We start from the raw sequence: 19,133 nt of genomic DNA on the forward strand, positions 1-19,133 counted from the left end.
TCGGATATTAGTTTGTTTCACGCAGCAGATGTTTGTGATCTGTTGATATAGAGTTTATTGTATATGGTTAAGCATCTGAAGAGACCTAACAATTTTTAACGTGTGTATATTTTATTTAAAAAAAATTATTTTAATGTTTCTGATCTCAACAACATATTGTTTTTATATAAAAACTGTTGGAAACAAGGTGTGTCTCACTGGTGATTTTTGCCAATCAACAAAGAACACTTAATTAATGCTAAGTTTTCTGATGTTTGTTTGAGAATACCCTTCCCTGCATTTAGAATCACATTTTTTACACAAAAAGTCAAAAGTCACATCATTAGAAGGGTTACATTTTATGTTTTAATTTAGCATTATTTCCCATAATTCATCACGAATGACTGAGTGACGTTGGTATCCTACGGAGGGGATAGGAAGAAAGTGCTAAACATCCAAAGCCTAGGGATAAGGCTTACATTTTAACAGGTAAATATATTTTTATGTAATTTCCATGTAGTTGATGAACGTAAGCGTTAGTACACTACTGGGTGTTAGTCAGTGTATCACTTGGTAACATACAACTTGTTATCCTTGCGTGGAAGATAGGTAATGTCAGCTGGCGACAGTGGACTGGCAAACGTTACTAGCTAACGTTAGCTCCCTAGCTTAGCTAGCTATGAACCAATTTTTTGCTAGTTAGCAAAGCTATGCATGTGCAGAGAAATAAGTGATAACGTTAGTTGACTTGGCCGTTCACTTTGCTATTTGGCGCTCGCAAGCAAAATACAAAAATGGTTACTGTTATGTTGACTGCAGTCAAGTGGCATAACGTTCAGAGTTGCTTATAACGATAGAGGTATTAATATACACGAACTAGCTACAGTTTGCCCAAAGGATTTCCTAGGATGGCCTAGGCATGAACGGTCAGAGGCAGAGCAGGCCGGTGTATGCCTTTGCCAACCTAGGAAAGAAAATACTCGCCTATGGTTTGATATGATTTGTAGCAGGAAGCTAGCGACATATCTCTGATGCTAGTAACGTTAACGATGTGACCGAGATGTATTCTTTGAAATAACGTCAGGTCAGTATCAACCAGCGGAATGTTACAAAGCCTGCATGACGGTGCACGGGTAACAACCTCGGTACCGTGACATTAAGTTCGGTAAGCGTTAGCTATATTGTGTGTCAAACGGGGTAAACTTGTCAGTTACTGAACGACGCTGAAGTTAGCTTCCGAATTGGCAGTTAAGGGGAAACTAAGGGAAAGTTAAGGCTGAAGTTAGCTTCTATTGACAGCGTCCAAATTGGCAGAAAATGTTAAGGGAAGCATACCTTATATTGCTGACCGACTGGTCCTCCGTTTTTGCACCTCTTACTGTCTGCATAGATGTGTGAAAACTGCTAACGTTAAAGCATTAAAACTGTCTGAAACCCACTTTGAGAGATGTGAAAGCGTTCTTCTGTTTGAGAAAATGCAACATAATTATGCAATAAAGGGAAATAGGTATACTTTTTTTTTTAAATCTGGACCTGCAATGTTAAAAAACAAATGTTAAAGTCAGACAGCTTTAATGCTTTAGCTAGCTAGCTAAAATGTCAGTAAGATGTGCAAATAAACGGAGCATCAGTCGCTCGGTAGTCTCGCATTGCCAGACCTATGCTAGCTAGCTATCTCCACTGTGCTGCGGAGTTGCTCAGAAATGCAAGTTATGTTTCCATTAACATATACTGCGGAATCGGAAGCTAGCTAGCTATAACTTCAATGTATTTCACTTAAGTTTCCCCTTAACTGCCGAATCGGAAGCTATCTTCGGCTTCATAGTCACTGCGTGTTCATCAGGCCACTCTTGTGTTTGTAAACGTTAGCTAGCCGTGTCGACTATGGAAAAGTTAACTGCCATTATCCTGTGAGTGTGACATCTTTCATACGTTACTCATAACGTTTTTATAAAAGGTAGCCTGAGGAATGTTAATCGTTTGGATATAATCAGTCATGTCCGTAGCCGCTACTATGTCGTGAAATCAGAAAGTTCTAGATCTCGGTGTGGTCTCTGTAACGTTAGTTTGCCCTAACGGGGCTAATGTGTCCTATTGACCGCTGGCTTACTAGGACGCAAAACGTTTTTTCAGCACTGACAATAATTAACCTTCTTTTGATTGACCCACGGACGTATTTACATTGGTGTTTAGTATAATCAAAGCCCCGCTCTAGATATAGCACACATATTTGAGGCTGTGTCTAGCCAGTTGTTGGTAATTGTTATTTTCTATCAGAACAGGCCTTCAAGATGCATTACTCTCTATTAGCTGTTATGATCAATTTAAACATTTTCTCTTATTTCCACGCTGAGCTCTTTTAACAAGGCAACGTGGCTCTCTATTTTGAATTGATGGCCACTCATCTCATCCACTGCTACGTTAGATCAGGGACTTTTCCAAGCCTCTCAGATCATTTGGGACAGAATTGCTTTGAAAACATGAGGTCTGCTCCAACTCTGTTCTTTTTTAGACATTTCTTTTTGGCACTGCCTTTTATTAAATCAAACTTATTCATATCATGCACTTCATTCTAATTGCACTGTAATTTTCATTCTCCTGTTTATCGGTTTTATTCAATTTTAGCATATGTCCATCTTCTCTTTTATTTTACTCCTTTTTAAACCCTGTTATGTGTCTTTTAATAACACACTGTGTCTCTTATATCTTATCTTAGTGCCTTTTTATGCCATATGTAAAGCTCTTTGAATTGCCACATAATACTAATAATTTAGCAAATTCATATTGCAGGCTGTAACGTTAACAGTTAACAGTGTGCAGTCCTCCTTGCCAAGGAAGGAGAGGCACCAGGGACCATGAGTGAGAATGGCCCTCATACGTCGGCGTCAATGTACTTTGAGGTGGAGGTGGATCACCTGGAGCGGGACGACGACGACGAAGAAGAAGAAGAAGAAGACAAGATCCACTTTGACAAAGATGATGACCTGATCGCTGAGCCTTCAACGTCCACTGGTCGGGTGTACGACCGCACCACAGTACTCATTGAGCGGGACCCTATCCGGCTAGATGAGGAGGGCGAAGAAGAGGGTCACTGTGGAGGGGACGAAGACGGGGTCACCTTCCTAACTGAAGGGGAAGGTGATGGAGATGAGGAGGATGTCTCGCTGGCGTTTATGAACGACCCTGACGGCATGTCACAGGGTTATGTGCACCACACCATTTCTCCAGACCAGATCCAGTTCACAATTAATCCCGGCTCCACCCGCATGCCACGCAACATAGAGGGGGCCACCCTCACCCTGCACTCTGAGTGCCCAGAGACCAAGCTGAGAGAGGTAAGCCTAATAGGTGTATCTCCTTCAAATGTAAAGGATTTACAGCGCCTACATACTGATGAAATGTGTATGTCCTCAAAAGTTCTCAAAAATATCTCTTTATTTTGAATGTTCAGTCTGAACACAGCTGTACAATGATTTATTTTTGTATCAAGGTTTTGTGCTTCTATTCAGTAACATATGGTGCAAATTCATTTTCACACCAATTACAACAGACATGACGATAGAATGTGGTCAGCTGTAGGGCTGCTCCCTCTTAGTCAATTGGTCGACTAATCGGTCGTTTTGGTCTTAGTCAACTTAGATTTCTTTAGTTGATTAGTCATGTTTTATGCTTTTTTCATGTGTTTCATTTCAAGTGACTTATTTCCAAGAAACGTACAAACACATCTCTGGTAAACACAAGAATTAAAGTGGTGCTTTTGCATGACTCTTTGCGGAGAAACTCAGATTTACAGATCTGTTGAATAAATCAACTAATCGATTAGTCGATACAATTGAATGAGTGTTAGTCGACTAAGAATTTCTTCAATCGCGCACAGCCCTAGTCAGCTGTTAATGCTAAGGATTGATACTTGGTTTTGTTTGGTCAGTGCTGAAGTAATTGTTTGGTTTGGTTTGTGGAGGCTCTTCAGTCATTCCAGCCAATTGCTCAACAGAACAGCAGATTGTTTGAAGATCAATCTGACAACAGCCTTACAAACTGTCAGATTTTTAATGTAACAGTATAGCAAGTGTTATTGTCTACATGCTTTTCCTCAGTGAAATGCAAAGTACTATTGCTAAGTCCTTGCCGAATAAATGTTAGGGTGTTAAAGGACTGCAGGGGGAAAGTCAGTCCTGTGTTTAGTCAGTTGTTTCCAATGTCAGATGATGCACATACAGTTGTATGAGAGGTTGTTAATTAATTACCAGTTTCCTCACCATCTATTATTATAATGAAGACTGAGGTTAGTGATACAAATCCGGTTTCCGGTGGGGTTTAAATTAAATGTAACCCATTACAGTTTGTACGGTTTATATTGAATACTGTAAGACTATATTTTAATAAAAAAACTATTACAGCTGGATGTGAATAGTAGCATCATAAGATGGCTGGAGTGCTGAAGTGAATGCAGTGTTTTTCCCTAATGTTAATACAGAGGCCCCACAAGGGCAATAGTAGTCACATAATAATGGAACAGTGACTTCAATGGTAGTTGTAGTAGTTCATGTCATATCAGGGCGCTGCAGGGCGTTAGAGGATGTAGCGTGGCCCAGCAGAGCATGGATGGATGTAGCGAGAAGCTGCAGGGTTCAGCAGGACGCAGCATGACATTGCAGGGCACCGCTGAGCTCAGCAGGGAGTGCAGCAGGACCACGGCGACAGCTGGAACCAGGACCTTTGTGCCAACGTTCTCCAAGGAAATACGCTGGGGGAAAAAACATAAGGACTCCGGGGAGTAAACTCCCCAGAAGCTAGCAAGTGTTGGTTTGATCAATGATGAGACAAGGTATTGTGGATGGAATGGACTGATCACTCTTTTAGTTGGTGTCAGCCCAGTTTGGGCAACTGAGAAAAAAATCTTGGAATTTTGTAAAACCTAAGAAAATTTTTTTTGTTTTAGACCCCTCTGTCATTGAAGTTGTGGATGAAAAACCTACACATTTCTGTAGACAGTATAGAAACTGGATCTCTTTTATTTTAAATGTGTGGAGAATTTGTGATACAACTTTTTCTTGTCTATAAATGAGAAGAAACTGCACTGATGGTTAATATTTCCTGCTCCAACAAAATGGTGCAACACTGTTTGGATGTTTCTGAGTCACAAGAAAATGAGACCATTCTTGAGGATGTATCACATCCCCTTTTTAGTAAAAACTATGTGTTGACATGAGATTGAGGTTACAGGGTACTTTCTTTGTGAAGTTGCGTGCCTGCAAGGCTTTTTTATCCAGCAGAATAATATCACTAAACAAACAAAATATGATACTGTGTGTGTGGAAGTTGGCCTGTATCTGTCTGTGTTACTGTTGTATGACGAGCATGGTGTTTGTTTGATCTTTATGTAATGTTCGATTGTCTTGATCACCGTCATTGTCCTTGCATTGTTGGTTGGTTTTTATCTATATTGTTGTCATTGTCACGATATTATGGCTTGATTTGCTATGACGTTGTTTTGATGATTGCCCGAGGCACAGAATGAATTTCCAAGAGGACAATAAACTATCCATTCACTTACGGTACTTCATTATCCCTAAACTGAAGTGCACACGCCAGAAAATGCAAGAAACCTTCAACAAAATCACATTGTGTAGTAAATTGACGCAGTCGCATCCTGCTAATATCAATATGAGCACACTGTGTGCTAATTGTGTTATGTGTATTCAATTCCGTGTGTATTCAGTGTCATTTTAGTCTTTGAAAAGCATGACAAGAGTAGAGCTGACCCAAGAGCGGCTATTTCCTGTGAACAACAAATCAAAGATTCCAGCCTCTTGTTCAACAGGTGTCAAGAAAAAAACTAATGACAAGCAACGTCAAGCACTTAGTGATGTTGCTGTAAATACACTCACGTAACCATTTAATTTGTAATGGAGTGGTATTTTTCCACTATGCATGTGGGAGACCAAGGCATACAATGCTCTTTCACAATGATCAAACTGATCGTGGAGAAGAGTCACGATGGTGTGGGAGATGAATACAGTACTGAGCTACAAGCTTTAGCAGGCCTCCTACAGTGGCTTTGCATGGACGTTTTGTATATACAAATGATCTCTCCCACATCCTTAAAATCAAAATGAGTAGCCTTAGACTACCCATAAATCAGATGAATGTTTGTCTGACTGACAGGAAGTTTACTCAGCTTTATATCACTTTCACTGTATGTACAACAACTAAGCAGGTTTTTCATGGTATGATGAGTTGTTTGAGGATGTGTCCTGAAGTGAAGCATTGAGACTGTAAGGATGAACAACGTAGGGTTTCACTTATGTGCCAGTTATTTTACTAAAGGCAATCACTTGCACCATAAGAAATGTTAAACATCAGAAACTTGAGCTTTTGCTTATAAAAAGAAATATTAACATGCATTAGCACTTAACTGCTATGTGTAATATCATTCACAGTCAGGCAGTTTTTAATAAATAGTTTAAAACTTAGTTTGAATTCGACATCAGTCCCTTCATAAAAATGTCATTTCAATTGGCTTGCTTTCTTGGAAATTGTGCTGCAATTTTGGCTGAAACTCAACTGATCTCAGAGGTCTTCATCAAAAGGAAGGCGTCATAAACATGCATTATAGGTCTCTATATTACTTTGTGTAAAAATGACATTACAGTAAAATGTTTTCTCTCAATTTACCCACTTTGCTGGCTACTCAGCAATCGATTACCTGATCTATTACGGCCATGTCATGTTAATGGGAAAAGATTTAAAAAGATCTCTAAGAGGGTCAGGACAGTGAGTTACAGGAATAATGTTGGCTGAGAAAGGGGATCCTCTCGTTGAGGTGGCCCACCACACACTTCCTCCTCCTAACTTTGTGTTCAACTCAGGATAACATGTTTTGAAGAAGAGAATGAACTGCTTTTATCCACATTGCCCCAGGGCTTTTGTGTGAGAAGAGGGCCGGGGACTGCCACACTGCAGCTGAGATTGGCGTTGTAAAACAGACTTGAATGGGATGTATTGCATGAGGGGTTTGTCCTCATCGCTGTTCTTTGTGCTCACCCAATTCATGTGCTGACATGTAGCTGAGTCATTGAGTTCAGGTCCTGTCTGAAAGGTCATACCAGGTCAGACTGTCACTTCATCGTATGGCCAGGCTGGTTATTACTGAGGTGAATTTGCAAATTACTTTTCACAGGCTTTTTGAAATGCCGGTTGAAGACTATGTAATTGATTTTTAAAGGAGTTAATGTTATATTAGTCTTCAGATTCAGGATGATTTCATCCAGTAGAGTGGAATTCAAGCATGTTTAGGCACTGATGTCCCCCTCCTCTTCATTTCTCTATTAGGTGAAGCGCTACCAGTGCATGTTCGAAGGCTGCACCAGGACATACAGCACGGCAGGAAACCTGCGAACACACCAGAAGACGCACCGAGGCGAATACACATTTGTGTGTAATCAACAGGGCTGCGGAAAGGCCTTCCTCACCTCTTACAGCCTTAAGATCCATGTCCGTGTTCACACCAAGGAGAAGCCGTTTGAGTGTGATGTGCAAGGCTGTGAGAAGGCCTTCAACACGTTATACAGGTAAACCTTTACAGAATAAATAATTACTTTAAATGGCTTTGTTGTGTTTTATTTCTCCTCATGGGTGATATTCAGATCATTATCACCACTGTAGGTTCTGTTAGCAGTGTCTAGGAACTGTAGTATAAGTAGTGCTGGGTATTGGTTTAATAAATTATGATAGCAGTACTAATGGTACCTTTTTAAAGGAACACGCCGACTTATTGGGACATAAGCTTATTCACCGTAACCCCCAGAATTAGACAAGTCAATACATACCCTTCTCATCTCCGTGCGTGCTGTAACGCTGTCTGACGGTTCCAGCATTAGCTTAGCCCAGCACAGATCCTGCAGGTAACTGGTTCCAACTAGCCTACTGCTCCGATTTGTGACAAAAGTCACAAAATAACGCCAACATGTTCCTATTTACATGTTGTGATTTGTATAGTCACAGCGTGTACAAAAAACAACGTAACATGAGACACAGCCGTCTTCTAACCGTAAACAAACCGGGAACTATATTCTCAGACAGGCTTGCTGCGAGCATATCGCTCCGCCCAAGTACTATATTCTTCCGCCTGAGAATATAGTTCCCGGTTTGTTTACGGTTAGAAGACGGCTGTGTCTCATGTTACGTTGTTTTTTGTACACGCTGTCACTCCACAAATCACAACATGTAAATAGGAACATGTTGGTGTTATTTTGAGACTTATTGGGAGCAGTAGGATTGCTGGAACCATTCACCTGCATGTTCTGTGCTGGCCTGATGCCACTGGAGCCGTCAGACAGCCTTACAGCACGCACGGAGATGAGAAGGGTATGTATGGACTTGTCTAACTCTGGGGGTTACGGTGAATAAGCTAAATTCCCAATAAGTCGGTGTGTTCCTTTTAAGGGATACGGATACCAATAAGAGTACTTAATTTAAAATAATCCTTTCACATTTAATGCATTTATCAGACATCACAGGTGTGTAGTATAGCTATACTTTTGAACGTTTTGGTGGCAATTACACCACACTCGACTTCACCCCACCACAGACTGTATGGGTTGTAGCTGCTGTGGTAGTGGGCCAATCACAAGTGGCATTAAATCAAAGAACGCTTGCGGTGATTGGCTGCGATCAAAACCGAATAGTGTTTTTTTTTTTTTTTTTAAATGGGTACAAAAAAGATTAAATGCTGGTATTGTATGACTGAAGAATTCAGTACTACTTGGTACTATGTTAGTTTGATACCCAGCCCTAAGTAGGGTTGGGCATCGTTTGGATATTAACGATTCTGATTCCAATTCCGATTCTTCCTTTCAATTCCGGTTCTTATCGATTCCAATTCTTTGAGGGGTGGAGCTGAAACGGGTCACATGCTTATTTCATAAATAAGAGGAAAGTTTTATTTTGATTCAAAGGAGGGGTACAGTTTGACGGGGCTTTTTCGATGTAAAATAAAGCCACACTAGAGTGCCGCTTGCTTTGCTCAATGGCTGCAACACAACAAGCGCTTGGCCGCTACAGAAACCAAAACTTGCGCATGTTAAATCTGGAACCCATGATCAGATTTTAAACCAATTCCTCCAAACGATTCCAATAAAGAAACGATTCCGATGGAATCATAATTTTTTTTAAACGATTCCAAGTAGGAATCGGTTCTCGATGCCCAACCCTAGCCCTAAGTATAACTAATCAAGATTGGATTGTGTCATGATACAAAGTCAATTATGAGGCAGGTCCTACCATAAAGTAGATGGCCGAACTAGTGTTGTCAAAATACCGACATGTCTAAGTTTTATTCTAATAATACAATGTGAGATGGACACAATAAGTAATTTAAGCAAGTTTTTACTTTGCATTTATCTGCCCCTTTTCGCTCAACTAAAAATGTTGGTGAAGGGGTGAATTTGGTCATTAAAGATGCATCTTATTTTAAAATGAGGTAGATGATTATATATTTTTGACAGCACTAGGCCCAATTACAGTTTAAGTCAACTTTGACCAATGCCAGGCATGCTTTTTGTTTGCAGCATTTTCACTGTTCAGATGTTGCTTTATTTTGCTGTGATCTCAAGCAGTTCACACACAAGCCCTCTGGTCTGTATTGGTTCAGTTGCTCTGACAACATGTCTGGGGCTTGGTGGAGCTGTGCCACTGCCATCAATTCCCTGTCAGAGGGTTGTACTTAAGGCAGCCAACAAATGCCACACATGGGTGGATTCTCTTTTCAATAACATTACTTTCCTCTCACCATCTTCCATACCACCCAGATTCTCTTATACGACCGCCATTGGCAGAGCGTGTACTTGTCGTTTTCCCTGTCTGACTAGATTCTGTTGACTCTTTTTATATGCGCTTTAGACATTCATAAAATAAGTGCAACACAAATGAACACATGCCCGTTTAATGCCACTGTGTTTAGTTTGTTTCTCTCTTCATGTCTTCCATTGTGGTTTAATGAATCACACTTGATTGTCTCTGCAGACTAAAAGCACACCAAAGACTTCACACAGGCAAGACATTCAACTGTGAATCAGAGGGATGCACAAAGTACTTTACCACACTTAGCGACCTGAGGAAGCACATTCGCACACACACTGGGGAGAAGCCATTCCGGTGAGCATTTCCATTATCACATGAAGATCTGTGATACTAATAGATACTCAGACATCTCTTTTAGTCTGTTTTAGTGTTTGCTTGTCTACACTAATCAAATGTTTAGGGTTTTTTCATATTCAAATTTTTTACCCATAGTGTCTTTCACACTGTTGTTTTGGGAGCTGCATTTTGGTTAAGCAGAGGCCCTAAATATTCAACACACAAGTTTCCCAATTTATCACTGTTGTCTATTTGCATCGGGTCCTAAGCATTCCTGACATGGGTTTTTTTTCTTGTCTTTGCCTTCAGGTGTGACCACGATGGCTGTGGCAAAGCCTTTGCTGCAAGTCATCACCTAAAAACACATGTACGGACACACACAGGTACATATTACTGGTTTGTTTTATGTAACCTTGATTTTTCTAAGGAAGCTTGAACTAGGACATGTTTTCAGCTATGCCTGATTTGCATTTACATTGTTACCAGCGCCTCCCACGCGTAGTTAATCTGAATATCCCAACCAAATGGGTTATTCTTGCAGCCAAAACATTTTTATGTGGTTTTGTTTTTACTGTCGCCATGTGTACTTGTAACGATTGGAAAATAACTTCCCTAATTGTTGTTGGCTGTGCTCCTGGACCCGATGGCTTAGAAGCTAAGTTAAAAATAAATAAGTTTTTCAAGTACTCTATATATATATATATATATATATATATATATATGTATGTATGTATGTATATATATATATATATATATATATATATATATATATATATATATATATATATATATATATTCAAACTGATTTTACTTTATTGTTTTTTTGCAAATATTCACTGATTTTGAATTTGATGCCTGCAACACGTTCCAAAAAAGCTGGGAAAGGGGCATGTTTACAACTGTGTTATTTTTAACAACACTCAATAAGCGTTTGGGAACTGAGGACACTAATTGTTGAAGCTTTGTAGGTGAAATTCTTTCCCATTCTTGCTTGATGTACGACTTCAGTTGCTCAGCAGTCCGGGGTCTCCGTTGTCGTATTTTGCGCTTCATAATGCGCCACACATTTTCAATGGGAGACAGGTCTGGACTGCACGAAGTGTCTCCAGTCTAGTACCCGCACTCTTTTACTATGAAGCCACACTTTTGTAACACGTGCAGAATGTGGCTTGGCATTGTCTTGCTGAAATAAGCAGGGACGTCCCTGAAAAAGACGTTGCTTGGATGGCACCATATGTTGCTCCAAAACCTGTATGTACCTTTCAGCATTAATGGTGCCTTCACAGATGTGCAAGTTACCCATGTCATGGGCACTAACACACCCCCATACCATCACAGATGCTGACTTTTGACCTTTTGCGCTGATAACAATTTGGATGGTCCTTTTCCTCTTTGTCCCTGAGGACATGACGTCCATGAGTTCCAAAAATAATTAAAAATGTGGACCACAGCACACTTTTCCACTTTGGGTCAGTTCATCTCAGATGAGCTTGGGCCCAGAGAAGCCGGCGGTGTTTCTGGGTGTTGTTGATATATGGCTTTCGCTTTGCATGGTAGAGTTTTAACTTGGACTTGTAGATGTAGCGACGAACTGTGTTAAAACTGACAATGGTTTTCCAAAGTGTTCCTGGTAATATCTTTTACATAATAATGTTGTTTTTTAATGCAGTGCCACCTGAGGGATCAAAGGACTTTATTGTATCATAAATAGCAAAAGCCTCACTCTGGTGATGGAAAAAGTAACTGCCCAAGTGCTGTAATTTACCTCCATATTGTTTTAGTCTTTAATATAAATTCATGTACATTTTTAGTGTCTGCAATAGGTCATTATTACATTTCTTTGTAACATTTTCTCCAAAGTTAAGAAATTAAGTAGCAAATTTTATCTTGGCTTACATTTAAATGATATAGGCTGTACATAGTGGCTCTTACCTGTCCTTATGCTTCCCCCTCTGTCTAGGGGAGAAGCCGTTCAACTGTCCCAGTGATGGCTGTGAGAAGACGTTTAGCAGCCAGTACAGTCTGAAGAGTCACATCCGGGGACACGACAAAGGACAGCCTTTCACTGTCACCCTCACCCATCCGCTCTCTGAAGTGAGTCACAGTACAGCAACTTTGTCTCTCAATGTTGGTACATGTTGTCCATGCACAGCCTGAGAGCAACATGACACTATGGCAGTGATAATATTAACTTGATTAAAAACAAAATCTACATATCTGCCTGATGTGGACGTTTGCATATATCTACAAAGACCTGAGTTAGAGGGGTTCACACTACACTGCATTAACCACCATACATCTAAAAGTTATTATGAAAATAATTTATCTTTAGATTAAATGACTCTCATTAAATGTCCTCATCAATGGACATTTTTTATGCCATTAATTATATCATTACATGCTAGTTTACCTTTTGTGGTTAATGGTTCCTTTCAAGTAAAATGCGCCGGTAACATACAGTAGGTGTTGTACTCTTTTTTTCCAATATCGTTTTCCTACAGTGATTTGGTGCTTGATCCCATAGCAAGTTTAATCCGGTCCGATTCCTCTCTTAATTACAGGATGCAAATCACTCCCTGTGCCTCAGTGACTTGAGCCTCATCTCTACAGACTCAGAGCTACGAGAGAACATCCATAATGTAAGTCTGGCCTTTGCTTCAGCTTTGTTAAACAGACAGTGGATTGAAAATGTTGAGCAGTTGTCAAGCTAGTTACGATGCAAATTACCAGGCAGCTACTTGACACCTAAGTTTATCTGTCACTGTCAAGAATTTAGAGGCAAAACAAGAGTTTCTGGCTGTAGTGATACTTGGTAAAGTCATTTAATTGTATTACAGGCTCACAATTTGGACCTCAGCAATGTGCAAATCTTTGAGCTCATGTTCCAGAGTCCTGAAAATAGTGTCAGCCAAGATGATGCCCATCCCAACGGTCAGTGCTTTTTCGAAACCCGACAGCTTGAATTGTATTGAATGTTCTTGTTCACTGATGGGTTTTTTTTTTTTTTTTTTCCTCCCTTCCTCAGAGAGCCTTGCGGAACCCTTCAGCCTGGAGACGTCTACCCGGTCGGTAGTGACTGATGGATCGTCTGTCATCTCTTTCTCTCTCCATCCTACTTCCTCATCTCCCTGTTCCCACAAAACTACAGTCATGGAGGCTCCTTCCCAGCTCAGTCAGAGCGCTTCCTCTCAGGCCTCCACCCCTGCCGCTGTCCCCGCCACTGTCAGCTCCACGCAGCCTCCGCCTTTCATGCAACTAACCGGGCCTCAGCAGAGCTCCGATGTGCCTGCCCAGGCTTCTGTCCAAGCGCCAAACAACGTCACCCCTCAGCACTTTGTGGCACTGCCACCCACATTCCTGTCGTCGGATAGTGCCACCCAGACCACGCCTTTACCACCAGCCATGTCCACTCCTCCAGCGGCTCCAGCACTGACCACCCCAGCACCAGGCACCGCTCCTATGTCTGTTGTTGCGGCCACCGCAACAGATGCTCTGGCAGCTGTATCTCAACCTGTGCCTTTGGCCAACATTCCTGCCCCCAACCCTGGCCATGGTTTGGCTAACACCCCTGCCACCATCACCATAGCTCCCACCCCAAACCTGCTGCAGCCCAGCCTGGTCATGTCTGACCAGAACCTCCAGTGGATCCTCAGCAGTGCTGCCAACAGCCAGCAGAACCCAGAACAAACAGTGAGTAATGCTTCCACACAGACTTGAGTTGTACTAATTTTGTGAATCGTTCTTAAGTTCAAAAACACATTCCTACATGCATTAAATGAGGGATTTCTTGCATTTTGTCTTCTAATCACAAGTATGTTCATGTGGGAGGATTAGCAAACCGCATGCCATGCACTTACATAATTGTGCAAAAGCCTAATTTAACAAACAGATATGTAAAGTAAACCAGTGGGGATAGCTAAGACCATGGTCAGCACTAACTCTGTATTTGCAGTAAGTGTAGCAAAGGAATAGATGTTACTTTATTTTCTAGCGTGTCCCCAGCTTTTTTCTATCCAGCTTCAACTGTGGTGTTTAACGTTTGTTTGCAGCCACATCAAGGAGCTCCAAAAGTGGAAAAAGTTTTCTTCACGACAGCCATACCAGTGGGAGGAAATGCTGGTAAGTCGATGGGTAGTACATTATAATATATTTTCATGTTTGGGACATTGGCCAAAAGGCTGTAATGAAATCATAGATTTGTTTTGCCATCCAGTGCAGTGCTTGGCTTTAATAGGATTCATTAGATAGTAGAGTGGTGTCCAGTGAGCTCCACTAAGATACAGTCACAATGGTTTTATTATACAAATGCAGTTCCAAGATGCTGACACTCAAGTAATGCACTGTGCTAGAACAGTTAAAATGATATACCATTATAATATTTAATAATAAAAATGACAAGTAAAGGCACAGGAGCAATAACATTCAAAATATTCAGGCTAGGAAGAGAGCAAGTATTGTCGACTTACCGATTAATTGACCTCTTGTTATAGCTTTTTTATTATCCTCTTCGAAAGAGTCATGACTAAGCATCTCTGATTGGAGTTCTCATTAAAAGTAACTGTTTAAATGCTGAGAAGGAACAAGATATAAACTGCTTTGAAAGTTGGTGGAAAAAAAGGTTTCCCTCTGTCACATTCTTTTATTTGTTGACCGAGAGGTTTATCAGTACATGTGGCATCAACTCTGCTCTCTTCTCATTCAACAACTGATCAATGTCAACTTCTTACTAAGCAGTTAGTAATTTAATTTTGATATGCTTTGCAGGACACTTGGAAAGCAAATGTGTTTTTGTTTTTTTTACTTCTTGTTTTCAGTGAACTTTAAATTGTTTCTGTTTTCAGGCAGCTCAGTCCAGCAGATCGGCCTCAGTCTGCCTGTCATCATCATCAAACAGGAGGAGTCCTGCCAGTGCCAGTGTGCCTGCAGAGACGCTGCTAAAGACAAGGGTTCAAAGAGTGCCTCCTCCATTGTTTCAGCCCCAGCACAGCCGCAACCACCAGAGCCCCCTCCTCCCCCACTATCACAACCCCCAGAGCCTCCGCATCATTCAGCAACCTCATCTTCTTCATGCTGCCCCCCTGAGTCTTCCTCTAAGGTGGGTGAGGTGAGGCTGGAGGCACCCTCTTCTTCTTCTTCTTCCTCCTCCTTCTCAGCTCAGACATTCTCCACGATAGGGAGCAGCACTGCCACAAACCCTCCCTCGTCTGGCGGGTTAGCCAATATGGATGTTTCTGACTTCCTTTCCCTGCAGAGCCCTGAGACAGCTGCCAACATTGAGGCTCTGCTGCTGGTCGCTGACGACTTCAGCATGACCACTGATGGCAATCCTTAGAAGAGATGCCTTCTGAGTCTGGCGCCGTGTGTTTGTCTGTTGCGCCAACTCATCCACAGGCATCAATTCCTCCCACATCTCGAGTCATTCTTCACAGCGACGCCTCTTCTTTCTCCCTATATAGTGTGTGTATCAAACCCCCTGCACCTGCAGTGCATTCTGTTCTGTATAGCATTGTGCTATATATATATATATATATACACACACACACAAACTAATTTTTCTGTTGATTCATTGCAGTAGTTGAGTTTTTAAAAAACGGATTAGTTTGCTTGATGAGATTTAGCAAAGTTAATGCTAATGAATGCAGTAGATCCTTTGTTAGCAACATAATCAAACTGTATATAATAACCCCTCTGTGTCCACCCTGAATTGATTGATTGATTCAAATGAGTGTTGTCCAAGCACTGATAACTTAAGAGTTCCATTTTCCTGATTTGAAGGTCCGACACCTGAGCAGGAAAACCAAACGTGTCTGTATATCCTTGTACTGTACTACAGGTCCTAACAAATGCTCAAAGCTGGTATGCAACCATGACCAGAATGCACTGTATTAGAGGAATTTAATTGTATTGCTCCCAGTAGGAATTTGAAGCAGTTGGCCACATAGCCCCCCATATAGCTGTCATACAATATGAAGTGATTTCCTCAGTATTTTTGTTTTCTAGGAAGACTAGTGTAGTCCAAAAAATGTGATTTATTATTTTTTACTTCGAAAGTTATTTACTAATTGAGAAAAGAACCTGTGATCGGATCTGCCTGTCTTAAGTGAAATCAATAAGTTGCCTATAACTTAAACTAATTTAAAATTGTACATGTTAATTTATTTAAATACTTGATTCTTTCATTATACTGCTAATACTATTATCTTCAAGATAGCAGAAAAATCTATTAATTTATTCCAATCACTTGTATTTTCAAGTTGAGCTGTTTTTATGTTACTGAATTGTTCGTTTTTTTTTTTTTTTGAAAGAACGTAATGATATTGCTAAAAGCAAGTTTGAGAAAAGATGATTGTAGACTGCACAGTGAAACAAATTATCCTCGAGGATCTGCTTGTTTGCAAAAATTGTTGAGAATGAAACGGTAAGGAACTACTGTCAACAACATCCCATGTTTTATAGGGTTGGGACCCTCTCAGGGATGCATCAAGTCATAACTGATCCTGGTTCCATTCATTTGTTTCTCAGAAATAAGTTTTCCTCACTAGATGCCCCACACTTGCAGTCGCCCTACGTTTTGCTGCACTCTTCCCTGTTTATTGCACACTAACTTGTACAGTGAATCTGAGCTTGTTAGCTGAGGTGCAGCACCACTACAGACTTTTTGTATACAACTGCTGTTAAAGTAGCATTTAAAAGATGGTGTCCTGGAGACAGTGTAAATACAGTGCATTTTAGTGTAAACATATTGAGAAACTTGTAGATTATTCTAGAATTTGTATTTTTGTATAGACTTTTGAATTACTAACTCTGAGTTTGGAGCTAATGTATATCCTCTACCCTTGTATTTTCCCCAGTCACATTTATGCAGAGGAGTGTTTTTTGTTTTTTTGTTTGCTGTTTAATTGAATAGTTCTTCAAGCAGCTGGGCTTTTATATAGTCCCCACAGTAAGAAAATATATGTAACACACAGCCTCCTGCTGAGAGTACAATTTAACAGTATTGTTTCACACGGGACACAATGCAATGATGATAGAACAAAGGCATTATGCCCTGTATACTAGAGTGTAGAGGTACTTGGCCTTATAACATAACTGTTCTATGAGCCTCCTTGCCTTGACAGTCTCTGCTTTAGACAGACTTGCCATTAACATGCCAACACACTCCTCTTCACTGAGTCTCGGGCAATCTTTCCAGCAGCAGATCACGATAAGGCAAAAGCATTGAGACAAAAAAAGCTTATGGTTTTCCTAGAAACTATTGTTTTCCGGCTGTCTGTTTGGAAAGTAATTTGTGGATATTCAGCATAACTGATACGAAGTGATGTGATTCTGCATTTGAATTCCAGGTTGAAGGATCAAACCAAACTGACATGCTTGTCACATAATGCATGCTTGGCTTTATTTTTGCCAAAATTTAGGAGGTGCCAAGAAGGCAGTTGATAAGTTGTGAAAGGCTCCATTCCACATATGCAGTATGAGATATCAGGAGTGTCCCTACTTGGTTCAATTGGATTACAAAAATGTTGGATCATTTACTCACCATTTCCTTGTTAAGGCACTTTGTGAAATTACTGCCAGAAGTCAAATTCATACCATCAATATATATATATTCTTATACATGCATACTGTCAAAGAACAAAACTATGCAATTTTATGTGCAGCATTCACCAGTTTAAATACTGACTCAAAGACAAAAATATGTATCCCTCCTTTCATTAAATGATACTCTGCCACAACTTTATATGCGGAACTCAAGAGCAAAAGTTGCCTTTCCAATGCATACAATGTTAAAAGCAGGTTTGTTGAACTCCAGTATATTGCATTTCATATTTGGAGTGGTGTTCCCATGAATGTGGCACCACAGAGCCCCTTTTACATGCTCTTTAAAACCAACTGGATTTGTTTGAAGTGGTTAGTGAAGGAATGATTCTGTTTTAAGAATTTTTTTGGTCAAATGTACGCATTTGTTTTTTAATAAATGCTTCATTTGGGCTAACTCCATTTAATCATCTCAGCCTTTCACCTTTAAAAATAAAAAAAATTGTGGATTATTTGTTGGCTTATTTTCACCAATGAGAGTCAAAACAGTTTTAAATCAATAGGCAGAGAAATGGTTGTTGATGTGGCCCAAGTTTGTCTCTGTAGTTTACCTGAAATGCTAAGGTCAGAAAATTACTGATGGAGACATTTGTTTGGAAGCAGATTGATCAGTGTTTTAGATCAAGAATTAGCTTTCTCAATTGGGCAATATTTAAAAAGGAAACGATATGCTTCCAAAGGAATGCCTTACACCCAAAGAGTGACTAATTAAAGGATTAGTATTTTTCTTTTTTTAAAAGAATGTATAATGTGAAGTTTGCTTATGCTTGTTTCGTATAAAGTAATGATAATACATTTCTGAATTGAGAGCAATATAATACTAATAAAAATCTTATCCTTGTCACTGAAATGTTTGCTTCTTCTGCTCAATTAAGTCTCCAGTTGATCTTTAAATTTGTTTAATCATAATAGAAAAAAGGAAGAGAAAAAAAAAATAAATAAAAAAAAGATTGTCCCACTTCTGGTCACTTCACTTCTGCGGTGGTAAGGACACATTCTGGAGAGATTTTCTCTGTGGGAAATAAAAGATTAAAGGTTTAAAAATCTGCATTAAGTCACAAACGTCCAAGGAGAGAAAAGTGAGCTCACCACTAGAATATCACTTAGATCTTTCAAGCCATTGAAGACTCTGTCGCACAGGGTTATTCTCTCAGACAGGGTCACCAGTCTGTCCTCGAGGTCCTCCAGGTTCTGTGGGGGACATGACGGGTTAAGTTACCAGTTAGTTTTGGCAGACAGACATTAAAAAGATCCACGTGGCTGACCTGTTTGGCCCGGGAAACGCCCTCATCAGTCTGCACGGTCATCGTGTCTTCTGTACAACCTGCAACTGTTTTTTACAAACATACTTAGAAATAATAACAGCGAAGTTGAAAAGGTGTCTGTTTTTTTACCTGTGTTCGAAGCCATGTGATCTT

At 40.3% G+C, this 19,133-nt stretch overlaps 1 protein-coding gene across 4 annotated transcripts; it reads left to right on the plus strand.

The window, feature by feature from the left end:
• The first annotated feature begins 381 nt into the window (after positions 1 to 381).
• Positions 382 to 18,565, plus strand: mtf1 (metal-regulatory transcription factor 1). Of its 4 annotated transcripts, none has more exons than XM_028580054.1 (11): positions 382 to 468; positions 2,770 to 3,314; positions 7,315 to 7,553; positions 10,006 to 10,137; positions 10,429 to 10,502; positions 12,080 to 12,213; positions 12,681 to 12,758; positions 12,957 to 13,050; positions 13,145 to 13,809; positions 14,169 to 14,238; positions 14,961 to 18,565. In XM_028580054.1, the coding sequence occupies exons 2-11, from the start codon at positions 2,835 to 2,837 to the stop codon at positions 15,449 to 15,451; spliced, it is 2,457 nt and encodes an 818-aa protein (XP_028435855.1). In that variant the 5' UTR covers positions 382 to 468; positions 2,770 to 2,834; the 3' UTR covers positions 15,452 to 18,565. The 4 variants fall into 4 exon arrangements, with proteins under 4 accessions (XP_028435855.1, XP_028435858.1, XP_028435857.1 ...); XM_028580057.1 differs by lacking the exon at positions 382 to 468 and adding an exon at positions 912 to 1,063; XM_028580056.1 differs by lacking the exon at positions 382 to 468 and adding an exon at positions 1,064 to 1,144.
• Positions 18,566 to 19,133: the final 568 nt, after the last annotated feature.

This window comes from Perca flavescens, chromosome 6 (assembly GCF_004354835.1).
Source record: "Perca flavescens isolate YP-PL-M2 chromosome 6, PFLA_1.0, whole genome shotgun sequence".
Taxonomy (NCBI): Eukaryota; Metazoa; Chordata; class Actinopteri; order Perciformes; family Percidae; genus Perca; species Perca flavescens.

Excerpts from the sequence above, each read along its gene's own strand:
- mtf1 (XM_028580054.1), top strand. The coding sequence starts at position 2,835 with ATGAGTGAGAATGGCCCTCATACGTCGGCGTCAATGTACTTTGAGGTG. Across the intron at positions 12,214-12,680 it reads TCACCCATCCGCTCTCTGAA|GATGCAAATCACTCCCTGTG; the intron begins GTGAGTCACAGT and ends TCTTAATTACAG. Across the intron at positions 14,239-14,960 it reads ACCAGTGGGAGGAAATGCTG|GCAGCTCAGTCCAGCAGATC; the intron begins GTAAGTCGATGG and ends TTCTGTTTTCAG.